The 27,743-nt window shown below is 43.6% G+C and overlaps 3 protein-coding genes across 5 annotated transcripts; 1 reads left to right on the top strand and 2 right to left on the bottom strand.

Annotated features, from left to right (window-relative positions):
• Nucleotides 1-3,123: 3,123 nt before the first annotated feature.
• LOC115132724 (cilium assembly protein DZIP1-like) lies at nt 3,124-20,089 on the top strand. Of its 3 annotated transcripts, none has more exons than XM_029665465.2 (18): nt 3,124-3,392; nt 4,792-5,394; nt 7,631-7,670; nt 8,010-8,146; nt 8,249-8,395; nt 8,520-8,645; nt 8,732-8,794; nt 10,145-10,273; nt 10,572-10,620; nt 10,952-11,002; nt 11,248-11,307; nt 11,684-11,841; nt 12,065-12,269; nt 18,149-18,284; nt 18,506-18,888; nt 19,072-19,199; nt 19,347-19,509; nt 19,600-20,089. In XM_029665465.2, exons 2-18 carry the CDS (start codon nt 4,936-4,938, stop codon nt 19,647-19,649), a joined length of 2,484 nt encoding a protein of 827 aa, XP_029521325.2. In that variant the 5' UTR covers nt 3,124-3,392; nt 4,792-4,935; the 3' UTR covers nt 19,650-20,089. The 3 variants fall into 3 exon arrangements, with proteins under 3 accessions (XP_029521325.2, XP_029521311.2, XP_029521330.2); XM_029665451.2 differs by having other exon boundaries at nt 3,125-3,392; nt 7,586-7,670; XM_029665470.2 differs by lacking the exon at nt 11,248-11,307 and having other exon boundaries at nt 3,126-3,392; nt 7,586-7,670.
• cldn10d (claudin 10d) lies at nt 20,083-22,799 on the bottom strand. The gene is made up of 5 exons (XM_029665483.2): nt 22,301-22,799; nt 21,146-21,307; nt 20,789-20,870; nt 20,588-20,695; nt 20,083-20,473 (listed from the first exon to the last, which is right to left on the bottom strand). The coding sequence occupies exons 1-5, from the start codon at nt 22,530-22,532 to the stop codon at nt 20,293-20,295; spliced, it is 765 nt and encodes a 254-aa protein (XP_029521343.1). The 5' UTR covers nt 22,533-22,799; the 3' UTR covers nt 20,083-20,292.
• A 1,511-nt stretch (nt 22,800-24,310) lies between these two features.
• Nucleotides 24,311-27,359, bottom strand: LOC115145046 (claudin-10-like). The gene is made up of 5 exons (XM_029686277.2): nt 26,776-27,359; nt 26,310-26,471; nt 26,157-26,238; nt 25,940-26,050; nt 24,311-25,396 (listed from the first exon to the last, which is right to left on the bottom strand). The coding sequence occupies exons 1-5, from the start codon at nt 27,005-27,007 to the stop codon at nt 25,003-25,005; spliced, it is 981 nt and encodes a 326-aa protein (XP_029542137.1). The 5' UTR covers nt 27,008-27,359; the 3' UTR covers nt 24,311-25,002.
• Between the last annotated feature and the right edge of the window lie 384 nt (nt 27,360-27,743).

Here is a 27,743-nt window from a genome sequence, read left to right as displayed (position 1 = left end):
CAATCCTTATCCCAGTTTGCTGTTCCCACATGCTTCAAGAGGGCCACCATTGTCCCTGTTCCCAAGAAAGCTAAGGTAACTGAGCTAAATGACTACCACCCCGTAGCACTCACTGCCGTCATCATGAAGTGCTTTGAGAGACTAGTCAAGGACCATATCACCTCCACCCTACCTGACACCCTAGACCCACTCCAATTTGCTTACCGTCCAAATAGGTCCACAGATGACGCAATCACAACCACACTGCACACTGCCCTAACCCATCTGGACAAGAGGAATACCTATGTGAGAATGCTGTTCATCGACTACAGCTCAGCATTTAACACCATAGTACCCTCCAAACTCGTCCCTGGGTCTCGACCCCGCCCTGTGCAACTGGGTACGGGACTTCCTAACGGGCCACCCCCAGGTGGTGAGGGTAGGTAACAACATCTCCACCCCGCTGATCCTCAACACTGGGGCCCCACAAGGGTGCGTTCTGAGCCCTCTCCTGTACTCCCTGTTCACCCACGACTGCGTGGCCACGCACGCCTCCAACTCAATCATCAAGTTTGCGGATGACACGACAGTGGTAGGCTTGATTACCAACAACGACGAGACGGCCTACAGGGAGGAGGTGAGGGCCCTCGGAGTGTGGTGTCAGGAAAATAACCTCACACTCAATGTCAACAAATCAAAGGAGATGATTGTGGATGTCAGGAAACAGCAGAGGGGACAGTAGTGGAGAGGGTAGTAAGTTTTAAGTTCCTCGGCGTACACATCACGGACAAACTGAATTGGTCCACCCACACAGACAGAGTCGTAAAGAAGGCGCAGCTGCGCCTCTTCAACCTCAGGAGGCTGAAGAAATTTGGCTTGTCACCAAAAGCACTCACAAACTTATACAGATGCACAATCGAGAGCATCCTGTCGGGCTGTATCACCACCTGGTACGGCAACTGCTCCGCCCACAACCGTAAGGCTCTCCAGAGGGTAGTGAAGTCTGCACAACGCATCACCGGGGGCAAACTGTCTGCCCGCCAGGACACCTACAACACCCGATGTCACAGGAAGGCCATAAAGATCATCAAGGACAACAACCACCCGAGCCACTGCCTGTTCACCCCGCTATCATCCAGAAGGCAAGGTCAGTACAAGTGCATCAAAGCAGGGACCGAGAGAATGAAAAACAGCTTCTATCTCAAGGCCATCAGACTGTTAAACAACCACCACTAACATGGAGTGGCTGCTGCCAACACACTGACTCAACTCCAACCACTTTAATAATGGAAATTGATGTAAAAATATATCACTACTTTATCACTACTACTCCAGCCACTTTAAACAATGCTACTTAATATAATGTTTACATACCCTACAATACTCATCTGATATGTATATACTGTACTCTATTTCTTCTACTGCATCTTTATGTAATACATGTATCACTAGCCACTATGCCACTTTGTTTACATACCCTACATTACTCATCTCATATGTATATACTGTACTCGATACCATCTACTGCATCTTGCCTATGCCGTTCTGTACCATCACTCATTCATATATCTTTATGTACATATCCTTTATCCCTTTACACTTGTGTGTATAAGGTAGTAGTTTTGGAATTGTTAGGTTAGATTACTCGTTGGTTATTACTGCATTGTCGGAACTAGAAGCACAGCATTTCGCTGAACTCGCATTAACATCTGCTAACCATGTGTATGTGACTCAGGACTACCAGGACTATTTGATTTTAGAGCACTAAAGCACAGTCCTAGTCCACATGCAGCATACAGGTACCTCTCCCTGACTCTTACCTCTTATTACTTTTGAGATTCTTGGTAATCTCTCTACTTCTAACTCCTTCTCTTTCACACTTTTAGAGCCTTCTTCGCCCTAGCTCCAGCAACAAATCAAGTACAACCTGTGAACACAGAGTGCTCGGTTCCCAGTGAACTTAGCAACATGTGTTTGTGGGTAGACAATAAAAGGATCCGTGGGTTGCCTCTGTCCTCGTCACTATTTCCTTTCATGTTCTCTTCCTACGAGGCCGAGTCACCTCGCTACACTGTATCTAAACACTACTCGGATTGCCTGTCAAAAATAGACAACAAAGTGGCTTGGATGAAAGGAAAAGGACCATTTCTATAGAATGTTCAGCTCTGAGATACTGCACAATTGTTATACCGCGTTCACTAGGAGAAAAGTGGAGGATAAGATGCATAGTGACGACAGTGTAGCAACTCAATTGTCTTGCAATTTTCCTTGTCACTCAGCTTGATAGTTGCTGAAGTGGCTCTGATGGTTTCACCTTCCAAAGGGCCCCAGACATCACCAATATCGACCTTTGGAGTAAGCATCTAATGGGCCTGTGGTCAGGCGCCTTTGGGTGAAACTTGGACCTCTACACATCATCTTCAACATGTTGTCCTTTTGCTGAACTGTGGGATGCTTCATTGGGATGCCACACCACACCAGCATGGGCTTCCTGCCTGCTCCTGGAAAAGCCCCTGAGAGAAAAGTCTCTGTCTGTCTGTCTGCCTGGGGCTATCCTGTCTGTCTGTCTGAAATAAATCCTCTATTTATCAGGACCTATATCTGCTGCTGGTGGTGCAGTCTGGGGACTGACCAGGGAAATGTACCAGGATCCACTGCTCACATAGCGCCTACTGTCAGTCTACCACAGCAGCGGGACTCCGACAGCAGGTTCAGCACTAGATGATCTGTTAAATGAACAATGTAATGTTCACTGTGTGTGTGTGCGTGTGCTGACCGGCACGATGCACACCATAGTGTCTTTCTGTCTCTTTTAACAAGGAGATGCTGTGTTCTCTCCCTGCCCCCACAGCTGTTTGGCCTGACTGCCCTCAACTAAAACAGCTGACATGTTTCCCAGCTGACATGCCAGTGATGGATAATCATAAACATTTTTATAAAGGACCTACTACTGACATCTTCTGGCAGAACAAGGCACACATCTCTGTGGGGAAGTTCATAATCTACACCACAAGGGGGAGTCTTTCAGCCACTAAAATCCACTTAAAAACTAACACCACTTTGAGCGCTGTCCTTTGCGCTGTTGCTTTTCTTGCCTATAAAAACAACGACTGTGGCTAAAAAGTAACGGCCAACAGCCAACAGAAGCACTGTGGCTCTAAATGTGTATATGGTATATGCAATTGCCTATTCAGGGGATAATAGACTAACACACACATTTGTCAATCCCCCTTTCCTAAATCTCAGCAGTTTGAGTTCCTTTATTCCCCTCCAGGGGACACGGGATGAGCAGAGTTTTTGGAATGTGTGCAGCAGCTTCTACGTTACCGCGGTCTCTCAAATCTCACTCCATCCGAAGATCTCAGTAAAGCCCGAGTCCCGTGGAAAAACAGTTTTTATGGACTTTAAAAACGGTGAGTTTGAGATCTAACTAAAGCTTAGAGTTCGATCAGAATGTTATTTATTTTATGAGATACACTCAAAAGGCACATACAATGAAGTCTATGTTCAATAAATGAGTTTGCTGCTAGATTAAATGTCCGTTAGTCAATTTAGCTAGCTAGCGAGCCGACGGTAGTAACTAACAGACTAAACTCCACTCTTCCTTCACCATGGAGTGGAGTTTAGTCCGCTACCTAGCTAGGGGTGTTTTTGAAAATACAGACGTGTGAGTTAGCTAATTTACTGGTTGCTATTTTGTTCATGTCTACAAAATAAACGTTACTTAGCTAGCTAAATAGCGAGTTACTACGCTATTAACTAATATAGCCTAGTTACATTTATAGCTAGGTAACGTTAGCTAACTAACGTTAAAAAAAAATCTAAACTTTTTCTGTTCTTTTGTTGGGCTCAACTTGTCCCAATTTGACCTCTTTTGAGGCACAGTGCCCGTAATTTGAGATGGGCAACCAGAATTGGGTGATGCTGCAGAAATTAAAAGTGTTTTTTTTAGCTACAAATTATCTAGTTCGATGAGAATAGCTGCGTGATTTTGTTTATATGATTTGGTAATAGCGATCAAGCAATGTCATGCATGTTGAGAGCTTGACACTTCACTTCACTCAATTGGTTATGTGGCTTTTAATGCACAAATAGAAAAAAGACGGAAGTTTAAGCATTTTTGTGGCAAATGTTAGCCAGCCAGATATCACGTGGGTAGAATAACAGAACATTAATTAAAAATGGTCATATGTTATTACTGCAGTGTGGCTTCATAAAAACATTGAATACGTCCAGCTTGCGAGGATGCTGTTGATGCTGCAGTCTCGTGCATTGTGGAATCATTTAGGATTGATTAGGTGCAATATTTTGATTGCGGGCTCCCTGGGGAGACACGTTAAGTGGGACGCACTGTTCTGTCTCCATGGTGATCGAGAGGATGCCCTGCCTCCGTGTGGCTACAGACAGCTGAAGGGGGCGTGCGCCAATAGGAAACGACTACTCGTTTTCTATGTTCAATCTCATAAAGTCTCATGAAATCCACGATGGTAAGGACAACACGGTATCAACTCGACATCAGCAGAACTGGCTAGATTACCATCGAATACGAATGTAATGCTTAGCATTTTTTGTGTCATCTCATATGGTTCATTCATGTGCTGAATAGTGGAATCCTTGCTTTTTTACGTCCATATTCTCTACTCTGTGTTCATGCTGCTGTTGTATTGCTGTGATCCCTGCAGAAGGTTTGTTTCTCCCTGACCTTGATTGAGATGCTGCATTTCTAATCTGTAACACACAATCTCTCCGTTGTTGTCTGTCACAAATTAAATCCAAAATAATAACCTAGTATAAATGTCTTGTTTTTTTCAGCCATTTTACAATAACGTCTATTACCCATACCAGCCAGAGACCCAAGGGACCCACTCATCAGCTGGGATCCCCTCCCCTCTAAACTCCCCCCTGAGCCAGCCCTCCTCCGGCGGCCGGTGTCCTCCAGCACCACCACCACCAGCCATGTCTGCCTCCACATCCACCACCATCCCGCCCTTCAAATTCCGTCCGCGACGCGAGAGCGTTGACTGGCGCCGGATCAGCGTGGTGGACGTGGACCTGGTGGCCAGCGAGCTGGACTTCCAGACCCTGCAGGAGCACATCACAGGGGTGACCTTCTGCAACGTGGAGGGGGAGCGTTGTGTCCGCTGCCAGAGCCCCGTGGACCCAGCGCTGCTCAAGCTCTTCCGCCTGGCCCAGCTGACAGTGGAGTACCTGCTGCACTCCCAGGAGTACTTGACCCTGAGCCTGGGGGTGGCCGAGGAGAGGCTGCAGACCCAGGCCCGCGAGCACCAGCAGCTCCTGGCCCAGCAGCAGAAGCAGGCGGACCAGGCCAAGGTACTGAAGACGGAGCTGAAGCAGAGGAAGAAAATCATTGCCCTCAACCAGCAGGCTATGATCAACATGACCAATTGCCATAAGGTACTGAACACCTCCTCACGTTGCTGCTTCTTCTCGGTGTCGGTTTCCATTTGTATTGTACAACAGTTAGTCCCCCCTTCCTCCTGGGTCCCCCTCTTAGCCATTGTTCCCCAGGCGGTATTCAGAGCTACTTTAGTTTTGTTCAATTATCATTGTCAGAGGAGTGAGAATGCTAACAGGAGGTTCATCTTTGTACATATCTACCTCAATTACCTCGTACCCCTGTGTATGTAGCCAAGTTATCATTACTCAATGTGTATTTATTCATCGTGCTATTATTTTCCTATAATTGTTATTGTTTTTCTCTCTGCATTGTTGGGAAGGGCCCGTAAGTAAGCATTTCTACTGTTGTTTACGACGCATGTGAGAAATCAAATTTGATTTGGTTTAAATAAATTATACCATTTAAATCAGAGACATAGTATTGGAAATAGGTTCACCTCGTCCCGTAGCTGTAATGTGGCCACTTTATAAGGATTGGTAGACGTAATCATTATCAGCCTTGTTTTGGGACCTAAACAATAGGATTGTGTTCTGAGCAGATGGTGTCAGCTGGGGATAATTAGACCTACTTCTTTTAACCCACTTACAAAGGGTGGTAAGAGACGGAACCAAAATGACTGAACCACCTCCCCCACCCTCATTCATGTTTCCATAATGACGTTGGTCTCGAGTCAACGTGACGTTTTGATGTTCTATTTTCTACACCAGAAATGTATGCATTTATTGAAAAGATGTAGAATAGAAGGATATATCCTTATACTGTTAAAGGGCATTGCTGTTGAATAGGGCCCAGCTGTTGCCAAGACAACACCTAGTGTTTCATATGACTGAGCATTGTTGCTAGGTGAGAGTGTAACAGGCACGTTGATAACCGAGGTGTCTGTACAGCTCAATTATTGATGTGCCACCATGCACCCAAAAATAGACCTAGATGGGTTGATTGTTTCACACAGGTACTCAAATGTATTACGTCAAGCTACAATTTACAGATCCAGAAACTTCAACAGGTATACAGAATGCACAATGTATTTGATACACAGTATCTAGCCTAATTGTGTGCGAAGCACAGAAATGTCGCCTAAATTGTAGTGCTTTTATCATTCAAGAAACGTCCTGCCTATTTCAGCCTGTGTGTTGTCAATGCAATCTAGAAAATGAACGTTTAAGTCTGCTTTTTTATTGCCATCTTGCACTTCAAGACACGGCAAACGGATGCCAACAGATACACAGCCGCCTTGATTCTATCAATGACCAGACCTAATTCAATTTCACTGGCGATTTCCACAGTTATTCCAGAGCAGCAATGCAATTACAGCATACAGCAACAAGGGTCTCTGTTGTAGAAACCACCACTTCCCCTGCAGCATGGTAGAGCACCAGCACACAGCGTAACAAGGTATCGGTGGCAGTGCGGTTCAGTTTGAATGAAGGCACAAACAGGCTGTGTTGGGTGTCGGGCGTTAAATGTGTCGTGTGATGTGGTTGCTCCAGCGTTTAATCTGCCCCGTCTGTCACTCCTCCTGTGAGCTGGAGCGAGGTGACGCCAGGCATCCGGGGTGAATCACGTCACTCATGCTAACTCGATCTGACTGCCAGGAAACAGTCATTAAAGCTTGATGGTAGATAGTATAGTCGCTATGTCGATCTGTCTCCCAGGAAACAGTCATTAAAGCTTAATGGTAGATGGCATAGTCGCTATGTCGATCTGTCTCCCAGGAAACAATCATTAAAACTTAATGGTAGATGACATAGTCGCTATGTTGATCTGTCTCCCAGGAAACAGTCATTAAAGCTTAATGGTAGATGACATAGTCGCTATGTTGATCTGTCTCCAAGGAAACAGTCATTAAAGCTTAATGGTAGATGGCATAGTCGCTATGTTGATCTGTCTCCCCAGAAACAGTCATTAAAGCTTAATGGTAGATGACATAGTCGCTATGTTGATCTGTCTCCCAGGAAACAGTCATTAAAGCTTAATGGTAGATGGCATAGTCGCGGCTTGAGCTTTGGGTTCAGATGTGTTCATTTTTTACACACAGCCCAAGTTGCCTATTACGAAATTGGCCTTACATTTGATCTATAAGTGAAGGTAGCAAACAACAATGTATTCAGACCATTGATTCATTGCAATCTTTGCATGGGAATATACTGTTGATGTATAATTCTGTTTCCTTTTCTTTTCCTTTAGTGTCAACATTGTGATAAAGCCTTCATGAATTCCTCCTTTCTCCAGAATCATATGCAACGTCGCCATGCAGATGAGTACGACAGCCGTAAGTCAAGAGAACTTTAAAAGGTTTGATCATCAGTTTCGAGAGAACGGTAGGGAAAGTAACCGTCAGTCAGGTAAGAAGGTTCGCTGCGGCCAACCAACCCGTCTCCCTGACAGTCCCATAGGGAGTCCCACTGGTATGGGTGTCCCCAAGTGCACCACAGTGTTCCTACAATGCTGGAAAACCAGTTCCGCTCTAGTTTGCAGCAGCAGTAGACATGTCACACACTCCCACAGAGTCTAGCAGAAAGAGAGAGGTGTATCTTTGAGCCCGGGCTCTAAAACACTAGTTAGGCTAACTTTTTCTTCATTAGTATGTCTCTGTTATTGTTTCTCTCAGAGTTAAGGACAGGCAACCAGAGGGAAGTGAAGAGCATTGCAGATGAGGAGGAGATCAGTCGGCTGAAAGGGCAGCTGAGTTCCATCACATCTGAGCTGGAGTCACAGAGGCAAGCCCTCTTGGCCAAAGCCTCTCAGGTGGGACAATAAGAACCGTGCTTGTTTCCATGGCATTGATCAGTTTGCACTTGCGTATTTGTTTAGAGCTTTTGACCATTTTCATTCTCTTTTCATCTGTAGGAAAGAGACCAGCAGTCCATGCACCAGGATTTGATGAGAAAGTTAGAGAGATGGAAGGAAGAAGAACACAGGAAGATAGAGGAGATGAGAGACGGTTTCCGGAGGGAGATCGAGATGCTTCACAACAGGAACGCTCTTCTTCAACAAGTTAGTCCATTTGGCAAAGCACTGACTTTCATGGTTCTGTGTCCCGTTCAAACTGATGCGTCGGTGATTTGGTTCTGTAAGTCAGGGAGGTTTTTGTTTGAATGATTTGATGTGATCTGTACAGAAAGTGGATCTCAAGATGACCACTCCTGAGAGGAGGCCCAGTCCTGCTACCCAGCAGACTGACCAAGACATGGATGAAAAAAACAATGTTGTGGTCCAGAAGATGGATCAGAAACACAAGAAACTGGTAAGCAGCTAAGCAGTACTTCTTTTCTTGAAATATTTCAAGTTGTGATAACAACAAAAAAAGATCAACTATTTATTTTGTTACAGGAAGAAAGGTTTACATCAAAAATAGAAAAAATGAAGGCTAACCATGAGAGCGAGAAGTATCAGGTAAGATGCGGATGACACATCTGTGAAGCTTTCATGAAGAATACTGGTTAACAGAACTACTTGTGAGTTCTGTTGAATAGTTCATTCAAGGTCAGCGGAGAGCCTTGAACAGTGGTGGGCCGTCAGGGCCAGCAAGGCCTTCTCTGCTGGCCTAAACATCATCAGAATATCATTTAAAATATATATATATATTCCCACAAATATGTATTAAATTATTCCCCAGAGTAAGAGTTACACTCTTCATTTCATAGTGTTCCTCTTGGTTGCACTGCTTCCAGCCCCAGGTTGAGATTTGGAGGGCTGGTCTTTATGTTAGATCTTTTATCCAATCATATTCAGCCATCATGTGTTGCCAGGGGTCTAAAATCTGCCCTCAGGCCTTCAGAATCAACAGTGCGGGCGCTTGTAGCTTAAAGTGAATGGAAATTAAAATTTAGTGTCAACCAATCAGCTTTAGAGTTGGCTATTGTACGCCTGCTGGCTGGCTCCAGTGTTACACAGGAGCCAGCTAGCAGCCGTAGTGCGTGCATGTCTTTTGATTGGATTACCAATATTGAGAGGCAGGTCCTATATGGGCAGGTCTCAGAACTAGGAAACTGAAATTGATCAACAAATTAATTTGCATACTACTAAGCTGTTTTTTCAAGCCACAATGGCGGAAGGAGAAGATATCGATTTGGTCGAGGATATAATTATAACGTCATTCTCAAGACAAACTTTTCAAGAAAAGTTAGACATTGTCAGGAGAGGTAGACGCCGACGCTACAACGCCTGTCACAGGCGGGAAAGGGGTTTGTTCGCCACTTTCAACTATGGGCGCTATCAATGACTCACAGGCTCCGAAAAGCACTGCAAACTGTACTGCTGGGAATGCCTATTATTTGCAAGTGATTGATTTGGTGTTTGGAGCCACACTGGCTTTGCAAACCTGAGTTGTCTAACCAAGGCAGCAACGAGACACCAAAGTACGGCTGGGCACTTACAAGCAATGGTACTTTTGAAAATCTTTGGGGACACCCGAGTGGATCTACAGCTCAACGAACAAGCGCGCAGGGCAACGAAGCTGCACAATGAAAAGGTATTGTACTCTACCCCTGCAATTCTCTGAATAAAAATGTCAATTTCAAGGTGACGCAACGCCTGGTTATACTGCGTTTCTGTCTAAATGTATAGTGTCTAGAGCCATGGCATCATAATGATGGTAATAAGAGGTGGATTCATTCGGGTGGGACTGTGTAGGACCTCACTGAAGGCCCAGGCCCCAGAACCACGGCACACTACTGGCCTTGAAAGAGGCAGCCATCGCAGTGGGATCTCTAACGTCTACGTCTGTCCTATGTCTCCTCTCAGTGGCAGGATCAGTTTAGCAGGTTGGAGTCGTCTGTGGTGGAGTGGCAGCAGCAGAGCCAGAGGCAGAAGGAGGAGAGCGACCAGCGGCTTCAGGAGCGGGACCTAATCATCTTCTCTCAGCGAGAGCAGGTCAGTTCACTCGCCACCACCCCCTGGCGAACCGGCCACCGGGGCAGCTGGGAATATCCGGAAACAGGGCGCCTACTTGGCCCTCATACAGGAAATCCTGGATTGATGGGGCCAGATGGACGTGTCATGTTTTCACACACTCATATAGTGTAGTCGTCAGGGCCACTCTGACTTCATAAGCATGTTAAGAAGTTCAATTAAATTAGATCACGCCCTTGGGGTTCAACAGCTTTGAATACAAAATATATCATTAATAATAATTAAGAAATGTAGCTAATTCTACTTCTTCTTTTCACAGATAAAGCATATGTCCTCAAATCCACCTACTAAATTAGTTGAAGTTCCAGGTATACATACTTTTTCTTTGACTTTATTATTTGTATTACTTTGTTTATATTTGTCAAATTTGGATATTAGCTTGAATCTGGATGTTAGCTTGAATCTGGATGTTAGCTTGAATCTGGATGTTAGCTTGAATCTGGATGTTAGCTTGAATCTGGATATTAGCTTGAATCTGGATGTTAGCTTGAATCTGGATGTTAGCTTGAATCTGGATGTTAGCTTGAATCTGGATGTTAGCTTGAATCTGGATGTTAGCTTGAACTTGGATATTAGCGGTTTGTAGTTCTGTAAAGAACCTGTTATTGCTGACAATTGTTCCTACTTTGTATGTTTCAGTGATCATAACAGCCCCAGCACCAGAGCCTAAACCAAAGAGAGTAGTGAAGGGTAGGTAATTAGCAGGAGATTCCCAACAATATGTTGCTCAGTCAATCTAGACATCTGCGTCCTTTTGCTCAGAGAAAAGGTATGCAAGCACGTAACATGACTGTTCTGTCAGCGATCTCTCCCCGTTGATCAGACCTCCCAACGAGACACCATTAAAGATCAATGTTATTGTACCCTCTACCTGAGTTCCTTCCTCCTAATTCCCGCTCTTGTCTGACCTCTGACCCCCTGTGTTGTCCAATCAGAGCAGCCTCCCTCTGCTCGTAAACTGGATCCTATAGAGGAGCTGTCTGAGGAGGACAAAGGTAACACAGTCTAGATGACAGCAGCGCCTGTCTGTCTGCTCCATGCATGCTCTCTGCACGGAGGTGTGAGTCGGTCTGTGATGCCTGCCATGAGCATTTGTGAAGTCGAGTCATTCAAAGCCACATTGGCCCAAAAAAGCAGCAAGATGTTCTCCTCTTCTGCCCATCCCTCTCCAGAATCCTGTGGCTGTTAGCTGTAGTTATCTATGGCACAGGTCCTTTGTAGATGGAAGAAAAGGAATATGCACCTCTCTCTCTCTCAAATCATCTTCATGCTTGCCCAGCCTGTCCTCTGAAACTACAAAGGCGTCCGTGTTATTTTGAGTGTGTTATCAAGTGTATGTGTGTAACTGTACCTGTCTGGTGCTTGTCATAGACTCGTCCAGCGTGTCTGAGAAGAAGCCAGTTGTTGTAATGAAGCAGGCGTCTTCGGTGACCAGTGTCCTGAGGAAGAACCCCGACATCAAGAGGGAGCTGCGTCCCGCCCTGGAGCAGGCACTCCTAGAGAAGCTTGAGTCCCTGGGAGTCAAACCGGTATATACTGTACCTTCATGAGTACAAATACACAATGACATCTTTAAAATCACACTCTGTGGAAGATCTATGCCATTAAAGAGTCAGCCTGACAGATACACCATCAAAAACATGCAACAAATTGACTTCACTAATAGACTTGAGGGATCATTTGTTTCCCCGGTAAAGATAATCCTTATGATAGTTAAGCGTCTTCCGTTTTCTAATCTACACAACTCTGTAGGGTCTGAGGGGACTCGGAGGCAGCGAGTACAGTGATCTCATGGCTAAGTTGCGCTCGGAGAGAGAGAGTACGGCGAGGGACATTCCGGACTACTGGCGTCACCGTGAGGATGTGGCTCACACATTGCGCCTGAGACTGAAGGACAAGAGGACGGAGAGTGACTCTGCCCCCGAGCAGCGGGTCAAACCAAAACAGCCCACTCCAGGTACATGTATTTGTATTTATTATGGATCCCCCATTAGCTGCTGCCAAGGCAACTATTCTTCCTGAGGTCTGGCAAAGTAAAGGCAGTTATACAGTTTTAAAAACATTACAATACAATCATTATGTAAGTCACAACACACTAAGTGTGTGCCCTCAGGCCCATACACCACTACCACACATCTACAATGCAAAATACATGTGTACGTGTGTGTTTAGTGTATATGTTATCATGTGTGTGTATGCAAGTGTCTGCCTATGTTTGTGTTACTTCACAGTCCCCACTGTTCTATAAGGTGTATTTTTACCTGCTTTTTAAATCTGATTCTATTGCTTGCATCAGTTACCTGATGTGGAATAGAGTTCCATGTAGTCATGGCTCTATGTAGTACTGTGCGCCTCCCATAGTCTGTTCTTGACTTGGGGACTGTGAAGAGACCTCTGGTGGCATGTCTTGTGGGGTATGCATGGGTGTCCAGACAGCTCGGTACCTTCAGCATGTCAACACCTCTTACAAAGACAAGTAATGATGTAGTCAATCTCTCTTCCACTTTGAGCCATGAGAGATTGACGTGCATGTCATTAATGTTAGCTCTCCTTGTACTTTTAAGGGCCAGCCGTGCTGCCCTGTTCTGAGCCAACTGCAATTTTCCCAAGTCCCTCTTTGTAGCACCTGACCACACGACTAAACAGTAGTCCAGGTGTGACAAAACCAGGGCCTGTGGTAGAGGTCGACCGACTAATCGAAATGGCCGATTAATTAGGGCCGTTTTCATAACAATCGGAAACCGGTCTATTTGGACACCGTCATGTTAAAAGGAACCACCAGCTTTCATATGTTCTCATGTTCTGAGCAAAGAACTTAAACGTTAGCTTTTTTACATGGCACATATTGCACTTTTACTTCTCCAACACTTTGCATTATTTAAACCAAATTGAACATGTTTCATTATTTATTTGAGGCTAAATTGATTTTTATTGATGTATTATATTAAGTTAAAATAAGTGTTCATTCAGTATTGTTGTAATTGTCATTATTACAAATAAATGTACAAAATCAGCCGACTAATCGGTATCAGCTTTTTTTGGTCCTCCAATAATCGGTATCGGCATTGAAAAATCATAATCGGTTGACCTCTAGCCTGTAGGACCTGCCTTGTTGATAGTGTTGTTAACCTCTCTGGGATCGTTCGGGACGCTAGCGTCCCACCTCGCCAACAGCCAGTGAAATTGCAGAGCGCCAAATTCAAAACAACAGAAATCTCATAATTAAAATTCCTCAACCATACAAGTATTTTACACCATTTTAAAGATACACTTCTCGTTAATCCAACCACATTGTCCGATTTCAAAAAGGCTTTTCGGCGAAAGCAGAACATATCATTATGTTAGGTCAGCAACTAGTCACAGAAAGCATTCAGCCATTTTCCAACCAAAGAGAGGTGTCACAAAAAGCAGAAATATAGATCAAATTAATCACTAACCTTTGACGATCTTCATCAGATGACCCTCCCAGGACTCAATGTTACACAATACATGTATGTTTTGTTCGATCAAGTTCGTATTTATATCCAAAAACCTCAGTTTACATTGGCGCCATGTTCAGAAATGCCTCCAAAACATCCGAAGAAATTGCAGAGAGCCACATCAAATAACAGAAATACTCATCATAAACTTTGATGAAAGATACATGTTTTACATGGAATTAAAGATAAACTTGTTCTTAATGCAACCGCTGTGTCAGATTTCAAAAAAGCTTTACGGCAAAAGCACAATATTCAATAATCTGAGAACAGCGTTCAGCCACAAAAGCAAGCCATGCAGTTACCCGCCAAATTGTGGAGTCAACAAAAATAATAAATATCATTATAAATCTTCACTTACCTTTGCTGATCTTCGTTGGAATGCACTCCCAGGACTCCCACTTCCACAAGAAATGTTTGTTTTGTTTGATTACGTCCATATTTATGTCCAAATACCTCTGTTTTGTTCGCGCGTTTAGTTCACTATTCCAAAGGCATAATGCGCGACCATAAAATCCAGACAAAGTCAAGAGTTCCATTACAGTTTATAGAAACATGTCAAACGATGTTTACAATCAATCCTTAGGGTCTTTTTATAATGAATCTTCAATAATATTCCAACCGGACAATAGCATATTCATTACAGAGGAAAAAGAAGGAACGGCGCGCCCTCGTGACCACGCAGTAAACAACTGATTGGCCACAGCCTAGTCCACTAGTTGAAACAGCTCTTATTCTTATAAAGTCTTATAAAGACTGTTGACATCTGCTGGAAGCCATGGGAAGTGCAATCTGGCCGCTATAGACACAACATATTGGATAGGCAATCACTTAAATGAAACTACAAACCTCAGATTTCCCACTTCCTGGTTGGATTTGTCTCAGGTGTTCGCCTGCCATATGAGTTATGTTATACTCACAGACATCATTCAAACAGTTTTAGAAACGTCAGAGTGTTTTCTATCCAATACTACTAATAATATGCATATATTAGCATATGGGACAGAGTAGAAGGCAGTTTACTCTGGGCACCTTATTCATCCAAGCTACTCAATACTGCCCCCCTGTCACCAAGAAGTTAAGAAGGCAGAGCAGCGCTTTATTATGGACAAACTTCTCCCCATCTTAGCTACTGTTGTTTCAATATGTTTTTAACCATGACAGTTTACTGTTCAGTATTACTCCAAGCAGTTTAGTCACCTCAACATGCTCAATTTCCACATTATTCATTACGAGATGTAGTTGAGGTTTAGGGTTTAGTGAATGATTTGTCCCAAATACAATGCTTTTAGTCCTAAATATTTCCAAAACTAACTTATTCCTTTCTACCCATTCTGAAACTAACTGCAGCTCTTTGTTAAGTGTTAGTCATTTCGGTCTCTGTAGTAGCTGACGTGTATAGTGTTGAGTCATCCGCATACATCGACACACTAGCCTTACTCAAAGCCAGTGGCATGTCGTTAGTAAAGATTGAAAAAAGCAAGGGTCCTAAACAGCTACCCTGGGGAATTCGTGCTTCTACCTGGATTATGTTGGAGAGGCTTCAATTAAAGAAAACTCTGTGTTCTGTTAGACAAGTAACTCTTTATCCACATTATAGCAGGGGGCGCAAAGCCATAACACATATGTTTTTCCAGCAGCAGACTATGATCGATAATGTCAGAAGCTGCACTGAAGTCTAACAAGACAGCCTCCCACAATCATTTTATCATTCATTTCTCTCAGCCAATCATCAGCCATTTGTGTAAGTGCTGTGCTTGTTGAGTGTCCTTCCCAATATGCGTGCTGAATGTCTGTAGTCAATTTGTTTACTGTGAAATAGCATTATATCTGGTCAAACACAATTTTTTTCAGAAGTTTAGTAGGGGTTGGTAACAGGCTGATTGGTTGGCTATTTGAGCCAGTAAAGGGGGCTTTACTATTCTTGGGTAGCGGAATAACTTTAGCTTCCCTCGAGGCCTGAGGGCACACACTTTCTAGTAGTCTTAAATTGAAGGTGTGGCGAAATCGTCTGCTATTATCCTCAGTAATTTTCAATCCAGATTGTCAGACCCTGGTGGCTTGTTTTTTTCACCTCTTCCACACTGACTCTACGGAATTCAAAATTACAGTTCTTATCTTTCATAATTTGGTCTGATATACTTGGATGTGGCATTTCAACCTGAAGTTTGCTTGTCTTGCCAATGAAAAGGTAATTAAAGTAGTTGGCAATATCAGTGGGTTTTGTGATAAATGAGCCATCTGATTCAATGAATGATGGTGCCGAGTTGGCTTTTTTACCCAAAATGTAATTTAAGGTGCTCCAAAGCTTTTTACTATCATTCTTTATATCACTTCTTTGTTTCATTGTATAGTTTATTTGTATATTTATTTAGCTTAGTCACATTTAGTTTAGTTCTTAATTTGCAGTAAGTTTGCCAGTCAGTTGGGCTGCCAGACTTTATTTGCCATACCTTTTGCCTCATCCCTCTCAACCATACAATTCTTCAATTCCTCATCAATCCAAGGGGATTTAACAGTTTTTACAGTCATTTTCATAATGGGTGCGTGCTTATTAGTAACTGGAATAAGCAATTTACATAAATGTGTCAAGTGCAGCGTCTGGTTGCTCCACATTACACACCACAGACCAGCAAATATTCTTTACATCATCAACATAGGAATCACTACAAAACGTATTGTATGACCTCTTATACACTATATTAGATATGGATATTATATTGTGATCACTACATCCTATGGATTTGGATACTGCTTTAAAGCACAATTCTGCAGCATTAGTAAAGATGTGATCAATATATGTTGATGATTTCATTCCTGTGTTGTATGTAACTACCCTGGTAGGTTGACTGACAACCTGAACCAGGTTGCAGGCACTGGTTACAGTTTGAAGTTTGTTCCTGAGTGGGCAGCTTGATGAGAGCCAGTCAATATTTAAATCACCCAGGAAATATACTTCTCTGTTGATATCACATACATTGTCAAGCATTTCACAGATCTTATCCAGATACTGACTGTTAGCACTTGGTGGTCTATGGCATGTGGGGAGTATGAGGACTTAGAACCTTTAACTCATTCAAGAATGTTCATGGGGTTTTTGCTGAGGGGTTCATGTTTCATCTCATGGGTCGATTCCATTCTCTTGTGATAGTTTGCTAGCATGCTGCTGGTGACATTAATCACGTCCCCCTTAATCAATGTAACATTTAAGCCTTAACTTCTTGACGCTACCCATCCCTGTCGCTGGATCATTTTCGTCAGCAACCGCTGAATAGTATAGCGCAACAGTCAAATAATATTACTAAAAAATATTCATATTCATAAAATCACAAGTGCAATATTGCAAAGCACAGCTTTGCCTTTTGTTAATCCACCTGTCGTCTCAGATTTTGAAATTATGCTTTACAGCGAAAGCAATCCAAGCGTTTGTGTAAGTTTATCAATGCCTAGCATAGCATTATGTACATTTAGCATCAGGAAGCTTGGTCAAAATCAGAAAAGCAATCAAATGAACCGTTTACCTTTGATGATCTTCAGATGTTTTCACTCACGAGACTCCCAGTTACACAACAAATGTTCCTTTTGTTCCATAAAGATTATTTTTATGTCCAAAATAGCTCCGTTTGTTTGTCGCGTTATGTTCAGAAATCCACAGGAAAGAGCGGTCACGACAACGCAGACGGAAATTCCAAATAGTCTACATAATGTCCACAGAAACATGTCAAACGTTTTTTATAATCATTCCTCAGGTAGTTTTTAAAATATATATTCGATAATATATCAACCAAGTGTGTAGGTTTTTCAATAACAGCGGGAGGAACAATGGCTGCTTTACTCTGTAGCGCAAAAACTCACTCTGAGAGCCCCCACCTATCCACTTAAGCAATGTGATCTTTCACGCTCCTTTTTCTAAATAAAAGCCTGAAACTATGTCTAAAGACTGCAGACACCTTAGGGAAGCCAGAGAAAAAGGAATCTGGTTGATATCCCTTTAAATGGAGGATAGACATGCATAGTAACAGAAGGGTTTCAAAATAAGAGGCACTTCCTGATTGGATTTTCCTCAGGGTTTCGCCTGCAATATCAGTTCTGTTATACTCACAGACAATATTTTGACAGTTTTGGAAACTTTAGTGTTTTCTATCCTAATCTGTCAATTATATGCATCTGGTCCTGAGAAATAGGCCGTTTACTTTGGGAACGTTATTTTTCCAAACATAAAAATAGTGCCCCCTAGCTTCAAGAGGTTAAGCTGCTCCCAACAGGAGTCATGTCCGTCACTGTTGTAACCTACTTAGGACTCGAGACGTCTTCAAATGAACTAATCAGCTGATTGTTGTTATTCTGTCCCTCCTGAAAGTGACCCAGGCCAGACAACGGTCCAGAAGCCTTTCCTCCAAGGTGACACAAGTGATTTCAGGACCACCAGCAGCGCCTGCCAAACAGCCTGCCCCTCGGACCCTTACCAGTACCCTGCCCAAGACCTCCACTCCCAAGTACGTACCGAGTCAGAATCTCCTGCTGTTTGTCTCACGCCAGAGACTACCTCGCCACTGGCTTCATTTATGTGGTATCAGAAATCTGAGTACATAGTCTGTTGCATTGAGAAGGATACCATAGAAAGTGAGTTGTCTTACAAGCTGTGTCTTATTACCTTATATGGGAGTGATTGATTGTATGTTCATTTCAAATGATGACATTGCCTTTGGCCTTGTAGGACCCCTCCCTTCAGCTCAGACGACAAGTCAACAGAGGAGGAGTCTGAAGAGGAGAAGCCACCTCAGAAATCCAGGCAGGAGCAGAGAGTCCCTCATCACAGAGCGTCCCAGCCCAAACCAACACAACCCAAGACCACCCCCCATCACAAACTCACCCAGTCCAAACCGGTCCAGGCCAGATCTGGCCAGCCCAGGAACACCCAGGCTCAGCCATATAAACCCCAGCAGCCCAGAAGTGCTGCGGTCAACACAACCAAGATGGGGGTCAACGTAGTAGAGAGTGAGGGAGAGTGGACAGAGGGGAGTGAGTTGGAGGAGATCGACCAACAACAGCTCCAGAACTACAAAGACCAGAATGGGAATGTACAGAAGACTACAAACAGTAAGAGGGACTTTTGTTGTTTTTACTGCTATGATTTACTCCTTTGTGTGGTTTTAAGTGCTAATTTCAGATAACAACACACATATCCCAAGTCTACAGCCTTTTCTTTTTTAGTTGTGTGTTTATTGAAAACTGTTACCCATAGGTTTTTATGCGTTGTGCTGACCATAGTTGTCTTTCCAGATAACCTGGTCAAGGACTTGACTAAGAGCCTGGAGAAGCAGCTTGCAGACCGAGGACCAAAGAAGCCGCTAGGGGGAGTGAGCTTCTTACCAGAGAGGAAAGACAAAGACGTTGTACGGGAACTCAAGGTGAGAAATCCTCTCTCGTCTCCTCTCTGCAGTGTCATCATCAACTCAGAGTAACATAAGACACAGAGAACAAACAGAACATTTGCTGACGTCAGAATGTTCCCATATCCTAATCGTGTTCATCTGGACTGTTATGTGGCGTTTCAGTATACAAACGAGGATGATGAGGATGACTGGGATATCTCCTCGTTGGATGACCTATCGGTCCCCGCCCCCGTGGGCAAGCCCACCGCCCCCGTGAGGAAGAGCCTGGACTCAGACAGCACTACCAGTGTCTGGGGAACATCCACCGGGAAGGGACAGAAAACAGGTCAGTCTCACTGACTCTCACAGACCCGGCCCCCTTCAGGTCCCTTTATCCTTCATCTTCAGCCTCTGATGATGTTTATCAATTCCCCAGGTTTGAATGAAGCAGGAACCGGCAGCGACTGGAGTGACGATGATATATAGTCCAATGGAGGTGATGCAGTTCTACAATAATAAAACTCAATATGACGCCCACAGGAATTCTTTGGAAGACAAATATACTTCTCCATGATTTACCGATACTGTTAGAATTACAGTTGCATGTAGAAGAGACTTAATGAATGGATCCTCTCTGTTCAGGACACAGTGTGTCTCTAGAGATATACACATATGACAGTGGTAGCCATCTGCCTTGTGGCAGTTTTCAGTGTTTTTATTTTATATACAGATTATATATTAGCTACAGGGAATTGTCAACTTAGATGTTTTATGAAATGTGATATTGCACTTCATGTGAGGTACCTGTATGATTTGTGTCAAAACAATTTACAAGACATTTGTGTTTCCCATGAAAGAAAAGAAAATGTGTTTTTTATCTAAAATATTTATACATGCTAGCAATAAATATTTATTTTTGTATCAAATGGAATCATTCATCCCTTTCCTTGATGTCAATTCAGTCCACAAAAGGAACACAGTTATATGTTAGTAAAACAGTCATACATAGAGTGTAGGTGGCGAGACCGTTACCAAATCAAATTGATTCAGTTCTCACAATGTTTTCATGGTAACTAACGACCAATGATATGAAGCAGTGTATTTCCTGCGGTACAGGAGCTACTGCAGCTCAAACAAAATCGTCCCTGCTATACGTCCCAGTGGTCCTTGTTGTCCTGATCTTTCTGCCACCTCTGCTCCCTTGGACCAATTGTGGCATTGGAGTCAGTCTGGAAGAGTTTGGCATCATGTATGTGCGTCTGGTCCGAGCTGTGGCATAGGAGTTAGGTCTGCGGGGCCTTTTCTTTGATCTGGAAGACAGAGCAAGAGAACTGAGATGATGTTACACATTCGACACAAAATATATTCCTCTGATGCCATCTATTGTCTTTCGAGTGAAGCAGGAATTTTGTGGATTGTATTACGTTGAGCGTAGACCCTCCTTTCCAGAGAAGAAACTGAGTACGAAACCTCCGGTGATGAGCAAGATCGAGCCTCCCCAGCCAATAAAAACCGCTGCTCCGATTTCAAATCTGAAGAGAAAAAATTAGAAAGCATATACTGTATACTTAACTACTTGAAACCAATGTTGTTCCCGCAGTCTCATTGAAAAAAAATCCACTCACTTCTGTGCCTTGAAATTGGGATCCACAAACTCTGATCTTACTTTGTTACCCCACCAGGAGTACACGATCAGGCCAGCAAATCCTAGGAGGAAAACAGCTATTATTATCATATTTAACTAGGCAAGTCAGTTAAGAACAAATTCTTATTTACGGTGACGGCCTAACCCAGATGACACTGGGGCAATTGTGCACCGCCCTATAGGACTCCCAATCACAGCCACTTGATACAGCCTGGAATCAAACCAGGCTCTGTAGTGACGCCTCTAGCACTGAAATGCCCCACTCTGGACCACTGCCCCACTCGGGACCGCTGCGCCACTTCGGTTACTAATCAGGTACTCCATAAACATATCTTACCAGACGCCAGATAGGTGATTCCCCCGGCGAAGGTGACCCGTGCGTTGGCGAGCTCTGACCCTCCAATCTTGGTGCACTTCATCCCTATCAGTGTGAGGACTCCAGCGAAGAACCCAAGGATCACAGAACAGATGGACAGAGCCCTTACTGAGTGGAGGAACACTGATGCAGAGAGTAGAACACTCAGTTAAACAGGAAGCCAAAGTACAGGACTACAGTTAAGTATTATACACTGAGTATACTAAACATTAGGAACAACTTCCTAATATTGAGTTGTACCAACCCACTTTTGCCCTCCGAACAGGTTCAATTCATCAGAGTATGGACTCTGCACAGTACTACAAGTCCCGTGTGGCTCAATTGGTAGAGCATGGCACTTGCAAAGCCAGGGTTATGGGTTCAATTCATATGGAGGACCAGTATGACAATGCTTGCACTCACTACTGTAAGTTGCTCTGGATAAGAGTGTCTAGATATATGATATGTGCCAAAAGCCTTCCACAGGGATGCTGGTCCATGGTGACTCCAATGCTTCCCAAAATTGTGTTAAGTTGGCTAGATTTCCTTTTTCATTCTTGATGCATACAGGAAGCTGTTGAGTGTGAAAAAGCCAGCAGCATTGCAGTTCTTGACACAAGCTGGTGCACCTACTACCATACTCTGTCAAAAGGCATTTAAAGCTTTTGTCTTGCCCATTCACCCACTGAATGACACACATACACAATCTTAAAAATCATTCTTTAAGCTTTCTCTTCCTCTACACCGATTGAAGTGGATTTAGCAAGTGACATCAATAAGGGATGATAGCTTTCATCTCGATTCACCTGATCAATCTATGTCATGGAAAGAGCAGGTGTTTTTAATGTTTTGTACACTCCGTTTATATTGGAGTTTGTGGATTCCACTCTGGTATCGCTAGTTCCGTCTGCAAAATGTTGATCATGATATGCCCCATTATCTGCCTGTAATGTAGTACTGTATAAGAGCATCTGCTGAATGACAATCAACTGCACCGAACTGCACTGAAGATGGAGATAACCCTCCAAGTTAAGTTGTAAGCGTCACTATCCCATCATGTATCATCAGATGTACGGTGTCCATATTAGGACAGAATCACACATCCATGGAAGTTGTGACAAGCTGACCGGAACATACCTGGTAGTCCCAGCATGGAGGGGTACTCTTTGCAGTCGGACACCCCCGTTGAGTCTGAGACACAGTCCTTCCAGAGGTTAGAGAAGTAGTTGCCGGTGGTGAGCACCACGCTGCCCACTTCAGACCAGGTCCAGTACTCTATAGCCAGGGTGGAGCTCACCAGAATCCAGCCAGCCAGACACGACACAAAGCAGCCTATCTCCATGTACATCATCACTGTCCTGTGCTTCATGATGATGGTGATAAGGAAGATGCTCTCCTTGAGCTTGGCAGTGGTTCCTTAAAAAAAAGCTACGTTTAGGAAGAGGATTAACCAGAGAGATGAGTAGAGTGAACAAAGCTGGAGTGAAGTTCCAGAGTTGCTCAGGATCTTAGGTCTGTGGAAGTCAAGGTGCAGCCAGGCACTTGCATTGTTATGTCACTGATGCCTCCCAGTCAAACCAGCATTGTGGACGTTTGGCTTATCTCACAGGGTTTTGCTCCGTAAGCAAACGTCTTCTTTTCCCACGATCCAGGGGGAGATAGTGTCAGGGATTGGGAGTGGTGAAACTGTTTCCCGCTCTCCCTCCCCTCGTATGGGGGTTTGACTAGGTCTCTCTCTCATAGCCCTTTATCTCAAATCACAGTGGATGAACTGCTCCCTCCCAGCTAAGGTCACAAGATACTGGTGCATGTAACTGATTCATGTCAATATTCTCTGTGCAAACTGATAATGATCTATGTAATATAGCCTATAGAGTAGAGCTGAGGACAGTATCCTAAAGTAGATCTTTATTGGACAATTTGTTTTGCCACAAGAATTAAAATAGCATTTTGAAATGAAAAACATGCTAATACACACGGAACAGCTACATACAAAAACACTTCATTCCCACTGCAACATGCACATGCCACACAATCACAACCAGTCACTGTAGACTCCTGGCTCCTGTGACTGTTTGGATTGGCTGTTTTCTCCAGTTGAGAATTCTCTGGTGAGGGGCACCATGGGAAATCTGGAGGAAGGGTCCAATTCCACCCTGCTAGAGAAATTATATTAAGCACTCAACATTTACGCATATCGCATTGTAGACTGATAACTGAAAATACACCATTCATTTATTTATTTTAATTTTATTTCCCCTTTATTTAACCAGGTAGGCCAGTTGAGAACAAGTTCTCATTTACAACTACGACCTGGACAAAATAAAGCAAAACACAGAGATGGGATAAGACATGGGATAAACAAACGTACAGTCAATAACACAATAGAAAAATCTATATACAGTGTGGGCAAATGTAATAAGATTAGAGAGGTAAGGCAATACTTAGAGAAGCATGTTTATGTGGTGTTGTATGTAAATTAGTATGCTTATTGTCGCTTATACTGTACTGTACATTTAACCCTTTTGAATGGGCTACTGTGAATATAGTGGCAGAGAACAGAATGGGTCCTAATATGATGAAGCGCCCAACCTGGGCCACCCTCCAGTATTCGATAGCCAGGGTGCAGGCCACAATCACCCAGTCCAGCATGGACACCTCGAGGCCCAGGATCTGAACCAACCTCCTCCACATTCCTCTGTCTGGACAGGTGGAGAGGATCGCTCACAGGGACTACCGAGGGTAAGTTACTGGATCTTTTGCAAGGTTACTGATTTCATCCAATCTAGTCACGGAATTCACAAAAATGCATTCAATAAAAATGATTCCATATTCAGTTAGCACAAGATTGGAGCGTCGGTCTGTCAGCTGTGCTGCATATCACTCTTGGTTTAAATAGGAAACAGTGTCCGGGCAGAATAGAGTGGCAACACCAAAAACAGAGACTGTTTACAGGCAGCCTCCCTGACTGCTTTGGCAGGTATGACTGTGCTGACAATATTAGGAAAGTAACATCTAAAAGAGTTGGTGATTATTTCTAGATGTTACAATATAGTGATTTTGATTGGACTACAGTTGAATCATTTGAAAAGGGAGAACAACAACAACACGGAGTCAGAGAGAAGTTAAAGCTTTAATGACATGGACTAGGAACCGGAAGGTTGCAAGTTCAAATCCCCGAGCTGACAAGGTACAAATCTGTCGTTCTGCCCCTGAACAGGCAGTTAACCCACTGTTCCTAGGCTGTCATTGAAAATAAGAATTTGTTCTTAACTGACCTGCCTAGTAAAATAAAGGTAAAATATATATATATATTTTAAAATAGCAATACAATGAATGTGATGAAGCAGTTCATTTGATGAAAGTGAAACATTCCCAGGAAACAGGCCATTACATACAGAGACTTTCCCCCACATACAGAATCACAATTGGATCATTATTGGGCTGTCAAACGATTCAAACATTTAATTGAGTTAATCAAAGGATTTGTTGTGATTCAAATTCAGAATTTGCTCAAATTGAGTTGTTCAAAGTAACAGTTAGCAAATCAGGTAAATTGACAAAGCACACTGAATTGAACCTCATTGTCAACTTGTTTTGACATCGAATTGTTGTTTTTAGCTGTATAAATTATGTACTTTGGATGTTTTCACTGTATTTTGAAAGCTTAGAGACAATGTGATTCATCGCAATTCAAAAACATTAGTTCACTAAAATTCAAAAAAGTTAATTTGAGTTAACGGATTAACTCTGACAGCACTAATCATCATATACAGTATATACAATTGTTACTTCAGTTCGGTCCAGTCACAATCACACATAGTATGAACAGAACCAGGTCATATGTAGGAGTTTTTGATAAACGGTTCTCTCTCGCTCCTTCTTGACCCACTGGATAAAGAGGACACTGTACTACTACTGCCTCTGCTCACCTCAGAGTGCACTGACCCACGAGACCTCGATGGACGACCAGACGTCAAAGACCCACTGCCAAATTTCGAGGACTGCCTGGAGTTCGAGGACCTTCCAGACCGCTCTAATTTGGACGCGCGACCGGATTGACCAGAACTTGAGGAGATGGCAGACACATCTGAGCCTGCAGATTTTGAAGAAATCTTAGATGTAGATGGAACCTTGATCTTTGAGGTGATCTGGGATACTGGGGACTGTGGTGTGGTGGACTTGGCCTGGTTGCTCTCAACCTCGGGAAGTTCAGGGGCGACTATAGTTTCACTGGGAGAGATGACACACAAAATGAGAAAGAACAAGTTAATGACAAGTGTGTTATGAATAAATGAATAACTATTCCATGATGAAAACTTGATGAAAATGGTGCCGGAGGAGATGGCCACCATTTTACGGTCTCCTAACCAATTGTGCTGGACATACTACCTAAATGGCCCGACCAACCAGTGCTCCCGCACATTGGCTAACCGGGTTATCTGCATTGTGTCCCACCACCCGCCAACCCCTCCTTTTACACTACTGCTACTCTCTGTTCATCATATATGCATAGTCACTTTAACTATACCTACATGTACATACTACCTCAATCAGCCTGACTAACCGGTGCCTGTATATAGCCTTGCTACTCTTATTTTCAAATGTCTTTTTACTGTTGTTCTATTTCTTTACTTACACACACACACACACACACCTTTTTTTCACACTATTGGTTAGAGCCTGTAAGTAAGCATTTCACTGTAAGGTCTACTACACCTGTTGTATTTGGCTAAACTTTGATTTGATGATGAGGCTGGTTATGCTTGTACTCACCTCTCGTCCCCACAGAGCAGTTTGCACACAGAGACCAAGTAGAACCAACCCCCTGTCATATGGAAAGCTGATCCCACCCAGCCAAGAAACAGAGGAGTCCCCAGGTCAAACCTGTGTGTGTGTGTCTGTGTGAGAGAGAGAGAGAGAGAGAGAGAGAGAGAATCAATCAATATTATCTTGTAACTGAATGGAAAAACCTGCATCCAGGTCAACTTACTTTAATCCGTCAAAATAGGGGTTGAAGTATTCCCCGGAGACGTATTTTGTGTAGACAGCATATCCCGACGCAGCCAGAATGCCTGCATAAGACGAAGTGAGTCAGTCAGCTACTCTCTATCTGCTACAGTGTGCATCTACCAGGTGATTTTACCACTGATGATGTGACAGACTCCTCCAGTGAAGAGCTTCCTGTGCTTCGCCTTGTCCTTGCCCCCGAGGAAGGTGCACTCCATCCCAATGAGCCTGAGTACGAACCCCAGCATCCCCACAGACAGAGCACCCATCAGCAGGCCCCTCACAATCTGGATGTGGTCTGGTTGATTAGAACACAACCAAACGCAAGGTCACATTTTACACTACAGTAGGCTTTATAACTTCAGTGGAATACCCAATGTCACTGTACTGAAACAGTCTAAACTCAAAGAAGTTTGCTTAAAAGATAGAGTACAGTAATAGTCACATATGAACAGAATTCATTTTAAACCCTATTTTTGGGGGGGTAAATGAGCTTAACAGACTGTCTTCAGATGTGACCCTCTTGTTGATATATGACTTCATACCCACCACAGAAATAGAATTAGAACACAATATATGATGCATGTCTCCACGGTACTTACTGTCCACGGACCAGAGCGCAGGGAAGTCTTGGCAGTTGGTGACAGAAGTGGAGTCGGTGAAGCAGGCCTTCCACAGGTTAGACCAGTACCAGGCCACCTTGATGACAGCCGAGCCGCCCATGCCCCCGATGGACGTGACCTTCCAGCCCTCCATGGCCATGGTGCATGCCACAAAGATCCAGCCCAGCACTGTCATCAGGAAGCCCCAGATCTGCATCACACAGATTTTCATCCTGATACTCTAGTGTGTGGAGTCAGTCTATTTGCTCTATATCTAGATAACCCTCACGTTGTCTTATTACGACCGTCGCTGGTTGCGTTTCTTTTCTCAAGATCTGACTTATTGGCGATTCCTTTTTCCCTTCGTCTATACGATGGTGTGTCTCCTTGGTGGAGCCACTGTCCAGTGGAGCCCGAGTCTCCTGCTGTGCTGTGCTGTGATAGGGAAGAAACCTGCTCATCCCAGTCATACAGCTTGGTAGCAGGGCTCAGTATGACTAAGGAGACAGTCATTTTTGTTGCTGTACCTGGTCGTCACTTTTCCCATACTGCATGAGGGTGGCTATGGGTCTGTTGCTGCTCAGGTTTCCAGAACCTTGTTTGGGTGCTGAAATTGTTCACCTAAGCGTTTATCTCACATTTCAGAAACCTCCCATCTCTATGTCCCAAGCTGATTCCTTGGGTTTTGAATTATTTGACCTATTCTGATCAAATGTATTCAAAGGACATAAACATGACCTAGTACGGCCCAAAGGCTATGGCAAAACTTGACCTCATCTCAAGATGATCATTATTTTAAATACAGTGCAGGTCTGACCTTAACTAGTTCAATAAGAACTCATTACCTGAGGAATTACAACTTCAGAGTCCGTTGAAGCGCTTCCATTGTCCGTTGACATTGCCTCGGGCTGCGGTGGGTTATTAGCTAGGTGTGCTGCCTGCTTCACTTATATAATTAAAACATAACG

This window comes from Oncorhynchus nerka, linkage group LG2 (assembly GCF_034236695.1).
Source record: "Oncorhynchus nerka isolate Pitt River linkage group LG2, Oner_Uvic_2.0, whole genome shotgun sequence".
Lineage (NCBI taxonomy): Eukaryota > Metazoa > Chordata > Actinopteri > Salmoniformes > Salmonidae > Oncorhynchus > Oncorhynchus nerka.
The sequence above is the reverse complement of the archived record's forward strand: the minus strand, read 5'-3'. Positions and strand labels throughout refer to the sequence as shown.